The sequence below is a fragment of the Myotis brandtii genome, unplaced genomic scaffold (genome assembly GCF_000412655.1).
Source record: "Myotis brandtii unplaced genomic scaffold, ASM41265v1 scaffold130, whole genome shotgun sequence".
NCBI classification, from domain to species: Eukaryota; Metazoa; Chordata; class Mammalia; order Chiroptera; family Vespertilionidae; genus Myotis; species Myotis brandtii.
In genome coordinates this window covers 612,147-617,107 of record NW_005354596.1, presented here as the reverse complement: position 1 = coordinate 617,107, position 4,961 = coordinate 612,147, and the positions used below count along the sequence as shown (strand labels likewise).

The window sequence follows — 4,961 nt, the reverse complement described above, 5'->3', positions numbered from 1 at the left end:
ACCTCCTACAGCCGGGACCTGCCTTGCCCCTCCCCCTCCGATACCACCTCCTTGGGACCGGCACTTCCAGCCCCTCGCTCAGGGCTATAGCCTGCCCCTACCACCCGCCTTCTTGACTTAATGGGGCGACCCCCTCTCCTGGACCGGTAACTCCCCACCCTCCGCCGTGCGGCTCTCACCCCTCTCGGTCCCCTTCGCCGCCGCTCCGAGGTGGGCCACGCCCGGCGTCCTGTTGGAGAGTCTCCTTCCCGTGCCATCGCCCAGCGCTGGGGCCCCCGCCGTGACGCCCCTCTTGGCGTCGAGTCGCTCCCGCTCTGCAGCCCGGCTCCGCTCCCGCGGCTCCGCTCCCGTTCCCGTCTCCCCTCCGTTTCCATTCCCGGCCCCATCTGCTCCCCAACACCCCTTCGCCCTGCTCTCGACACGGCCCCCGAAACCTGGCCCTGCACCTTTCCCTGCCGCTGCTGCTTACGTGTTAGTTCCCGCCTGCTTTCCTGTGCATTCTTTCATTTCAGTCTTAGTCTCTCCACGATTCTTCTATCCCCTTTTCCTCCACGGCTTTATTCTCAGAGATGGGCCTCCTCAGACACCTACACAGCAGTCCCCATCCTCTCCCCTAACCTGCCCTGACTCCCCGTCCCGCTCCCGTGCCCACCGCCCGCCCCACCTCCGTCTCTGCCCTTTCCGCCATCCCCGGTAAACGAGCTGCTCCCTCCACACGCCCGGCCTGCGGGGCTCGGCCTGCTGGGAGCGGGGCGCCAGGGAGAGACATGGCTGCTGGCGGCCTGTCTCACTGAGGGAGGAGGTGCAGTTAGCTCTGGCCGCGGCCTCGTGGTCACAGGGTGTTGGTGAAGTGGCTCCGTAACGCTTGGTTTTTCTCACGGCCTCGTCCTCGTGGGCCCGCGGGCACCTGCGGACTGGGACGGGTCTTCTCGCGGCTGGGCCTGTGCCTTTGTGGTGTGTGGAGCCCCGTCCCTCGGGAATTCTCTGGCGCTGGCCTCAGTCCGGCAGAGCCAGCGCCTGGAGTCCTCAGACTCCTGGCAGACCTTGCCGCACGCCTCCCCAGGTGGGGGTGAGGTGCTGGGAAGCAGCCGGGCGCAGTTGGGGTGCTGACTAAGTCGGGCTCTAAAGCTCTGTCCTTGCATGATGGAGCCGGACGCCTCTGGTTTTCTCTGGGGCTTGGACGCGCCCTGTTTTATTTCAGGTCTTAGAAATTCTTTTGGTGAAGAGATTATTGCTCGTGGGTTGTGAAGAGGCTGCTACCCTTTATAGACTGGCACAGGAGGGAGAGTTTATCCTAGGAGGCCACTAGACTTTTACTTGGATTTTCTTGGCAGGAGGTGAGAGGGAACATGGTGTTTGGGCTCTGTGGTTGCCTTGAAGGGACTGGAGAGTTTGAATAGGCTGAAGGAAAAGACACCAGAGGGCCACGGACCTGGGCTCCTAGTGAGAAGGAAAGAGCTACTGAAGTCTGTAAAGGGAGCAAAAAATGAAACACTTGGTGTTTGGCCCACAGGCTCCGGCACGTTTTGGGGGAGGTGCCTGTAGGACCCATCGTACTCAATGAGCTTCCAGCGCAATGTCCGATCGCTCGGGGCCGACTGCCAAGGGGAAGGATGGAAAGAAGTATTCCTCGCTCAACCTGTTTGATACGTACAAGGGCAAGTCCTTAGAGATCCAGAAACCCGCTGGTGAGGGTCCTGCAAAAATGCTTCTAATTATTGGAGGCTGGGCATGAATGGGCACGCACTTTAGAGCACTTGGAAGGGAAATGGCTACAATACAATTTGTCAAAAAACTAGAGGAACACTAGAGACTCCCCAACTTCATGTTGGATTCCATAGAGGACATTGGGCTTGGAGTAAACACCAATCACCCTCCTACAAAGGCGTGTCTGTGGTTCCCTGTCTTTGGACACGTAAGAATTGGAGGCAAAGAAATGTGGACTTGGAGAAGTCTGGAACCAGCTTGCTCCCTGCAGGCTCAAGATCAACCATCCCACATAGAGCCTTGGATGGAATGTCTCTCGGCCTGCCCATAGGATTTCAGAGATTGCTGAGGGCACAGGAAGGGGTGGTTTCTAAGAGAAGTTTGGTAGTAAGGCATGGAGGATATCTTAGTGGTACACAGAGTAGGACACCGTCAGGTCTCCCATGTGAAGCATTCTTCACCCTCTCTCCTTTTCTCCAGTTGCCCCTCGCCATGGCCTGCAGAGTCTTGGGAAAGTTGCCATTGCCCGGCGTATGCCACCCCCAGCCAACCTTCCAAGCCTGAAAGCCGAGAATAAAGGCAATGACCCCAATGTCTCACTAGTGCCGAAAGACGGAACAGGATGGGCAAGCAAACAGGAGCAGTCCGACCCCAAGAGGTAGAGAGAGGCTTGGGAGACCTAGAGTGATAAGTATTTTTACGTTGAACTTCGGGATGAACTGGGCTTGGTCTAGCCCAGCCACATAGCCAGAGTCAAAGAGGGAAGCCCCTCTCCTGCCTCTTTCCCGGGACTCCTGTTCGATGCCTAAGGAATGGGACTTTAGCTTTCTGTCCGAGGGAAACAGCAAGCAGAAACGGTGACAGCCTGTGCGGGTGCCATGGTTCTAGTATTTTGTCCTAATATGTGTAACTAATAGCAGAGGGGCCTGCATTCCATTCCTATCCTCCTCCAGCGGGAGGAGTAAGGAAGGCACCTCAGGCTCTGGGTAACCTTCCCTCCTTCCATCCCCTCAGTTCCGATGCGTCAACAGCTCAGCCGCCGGAATCGCAGCCACTGCCGGCTTCACAGACGCCTGCCTCGAACCAGCCGAAACGACCCCCAGCAGCCCCCGAGGTATCTGAAGCACCGGATGTTATTGAAGGGGTAGGAGCAAGAATGGCTTATAGCTCCCCACCTACGCCACCGTTTCTTTTCTCTGCTTCTCCAGAACACTCCTTCGGTTCCAAGCGGGGTAAAGTCCTGGGCACAAACCAGCGTCACCCATGGAGCACATGGAGATGGTGAGTGCGGGCACTGGTAGGCAGGAGCCCTGCCCGCACCTTCAGTGCAGTGTCCTCACTCCTGTTTGGCTCCATGTGGGGCCCGCCCTCAGTTCCGTGGCGCACATGAGCAAGTTGTGTCAGTCTTGTATGAGGGTGAGGAGGGCACCCAAGAACCGACTGTGCTTCTTAGGGAATAGGCACCTAATGCAGAGGGTGGGCTGGAAGGCAGGAAGCTGGTGACCTGGTACCTATCGGAACCTTCCCCTTTAGTGGGGCATCTTCAGTAAATGTACTTCTGTATCCTGTTCTGCTTTCCAACCTCAACAGGTGGAAGGGCATCAAGCCTACTGTCACGATTCTCTCGAGAGGAATTTCCGACCCTGCAGGCGGCTGGCGACCAGGACAAGGCTGCCAAGGAAAGGGAGTCTGCCGAACAGTCGTCTGGGCCCGGACCAAGCCTCCGCCCCCAGAGTGAGTGGCTGCCATTTGGGAGGGGGCTGTGGGTATGTGAGGGCTTACCTTTGGGCTGGGATATTACCTTATTCTATCTCGGAGCTAGTGCGTCTCGTCATTTTCAGCCCTGTTCGCTCTCTGCCTTTTCCAAAATCCAGATTCTACAACTTGGAGGGACGGAGGTGGGCGTGGCCCTGATGAGCTGGAGGGCCTGGACTCCAAACTTCATCACGGCCATGATCCCCGGGGGGGACTGCAGCCTTCCGGCCCACCCCAGTTCCCTCCCTACCGAGGAATGATGCCGCCCTTCGTGAGTTGGGATGTCTTGTTTGGAGTGGTTGCACTGGAAGATAGAAGTTGGGATTTACTCTCTGGAGGGTACAGCTGGAAAGCAGGGGCCTATGATATAGAGTGGGAATGGGGAGAAGGTAGGTTTAGGGAGCTGGCAGGCTCTTTGACCATCCCTCTGAGCAGTTGCTTTTGGGCCCTTTTGCAGATGTATCCCCCGTATCTCCCATTCCCTCCACCCTATGGACCCCAGGGGCCTTACCGATACCCCACCCCTGACGGGCCCAGGTGAGTAATGCCAGGTCAGGTCTGGGTTTGTGATTGGGGACGGGGGAGCCTGTTGGTGGAGTGATGATTTTCTAGCCAGGAGGCTGTCTTGTATACACTGGGCTATCTTTTACCTTCTCTTCCATTTGCTTTTTCATACACAGCCGTTTTCCCCGTGTGGTAGGCCCCCGGGGCTCAGGGCCGCCAATGCGCCTTATGGAGCCTATGGGTCGGCCCTCCATTCTTAAAGAGGATAATCTCAAAGAGTTTGACCAGCTGGACCAGGAGAACGATGATGGTTGGGCAGGCAAGTTAATTTTGTGTGTGTGTGTTAATCCTCACCCGAGGATATTTTCTTTTCCATTGCTTTTCAGAGAGTGGAAGGGAGAGAGAGAAGGAGGGGTGGAAAGAGAGACATCTATGTGAGAGAGACATTGACTGGTTGCCTCCCCCAGTCACCCAACTCGGAGGTGGGGAGTCAACCTGCAACTGGGGTATGTGCCTTTGGGAATCGAAACCAGGATCCTTCAGTGTGCGGGCCAACACTCTGACCATTGAACACACTGGCCAGGGTCAGGTAAATGAATATTAAGGATCAAGAATTTTGGTCTTAAAAGGCAAGATCTGATAAGGAAAAAATACACTGATGGGTAGGGGAGATAATGTGCAGGAAAGCCAAGTCCTGGAGATGAACTGCAAGGATTGAGAAGGACAAGACTCCAGTGGGTCCAGACTTCAGAGAGAGGGGTGGCATTGGTGGTGCAAGTCATCGTATAGCTCCAGACCACTGCCTCTGTCCCAGAAGCTCCCTGAGATCCGAAAGCAGAGTGGTGGAGTACTGCTCTTCACATTTCCCCCCAGGGGCTCACGAGGAGGTTGACTACACTGAAAAGCTCAAGTTCAGTGATGAGGAGGATGGACGAGACTCCGATGAGGAGGGAGCTGAGGGCCAGTGAGTTAAGGCCCTCTGGGGAGGGGAGGGG

At 56.6% G+C, this 4,961-nt stretch overlaps 2 protein-coding genes across 4 annotated transcripts in view; one reads left to right on the top strand and one right to left on the bottom strand.

The window, feature by feature from the left end:
• The window catches only part of NCR3 (natural cytotoxicity triggering receptor 3), a 27,039-nt gene extending 25,844 nt beyond the window's left edge, over positions 1-1,195 (bottom strand). The window contains exon 1 of the mRNA XM_005859881.2: positions 180-1,195. The gene's annotated coding sequence lies outside the window, so the exon portion shown is untranslated. The remainder of the gene's footprint in view (positions 1-179) is intronic.
• Positions 22-4,961, top strand: part of PRRC2A (proline-rich coiled-coil 2A) — a 14,553-nt gene continuing 9,613 nt past the window's right edge. For 2 of the 3 annotated variants that reach the window (XM_005859877.2, XM_014534478.1), the window contains exons 1-10: positions 22-146; positions 1,514-1,688; positions 2,188-2,365; positions 2,722-2,821; positions 2,916-2,988; positions 3,298-3,441; positions 3,582-3,733; positions 3,920-3,999; positions 4,143-4,285; positions 4,840-4,930. In XM_005859877.2, the coding sequence (XP_005859939.1) occupies positions 1,577-1,688; positions 2,188-2,365; positions 2,722-2,821; positions 2,916-2,988; positions 3,298-3,441; positions 3,582-3,733; positions 3,920-3,999; positions 4,143-4,285; positions 4,840-4,930 (1,073 nt within the window). In that variant the 5' untranslated portion in view covers positions 22-146; positions 1,514-1,576. Of the gene's footprint in view, positions 147-1,235; positions 1,338-1,513; positions 1,689-2,187; positions 2,366-2,721; positions 2,822-2,915; positions 2,989-3,297; positions 3,442-3,581; positions 3,734-3,919; positions 4,000-4,142; positions 4,286-4,839; positions 4,931-4,961 lie in introns of those variants that run through there. The other variant, XM_014534477.1, reaches the window with a different exon arrangement.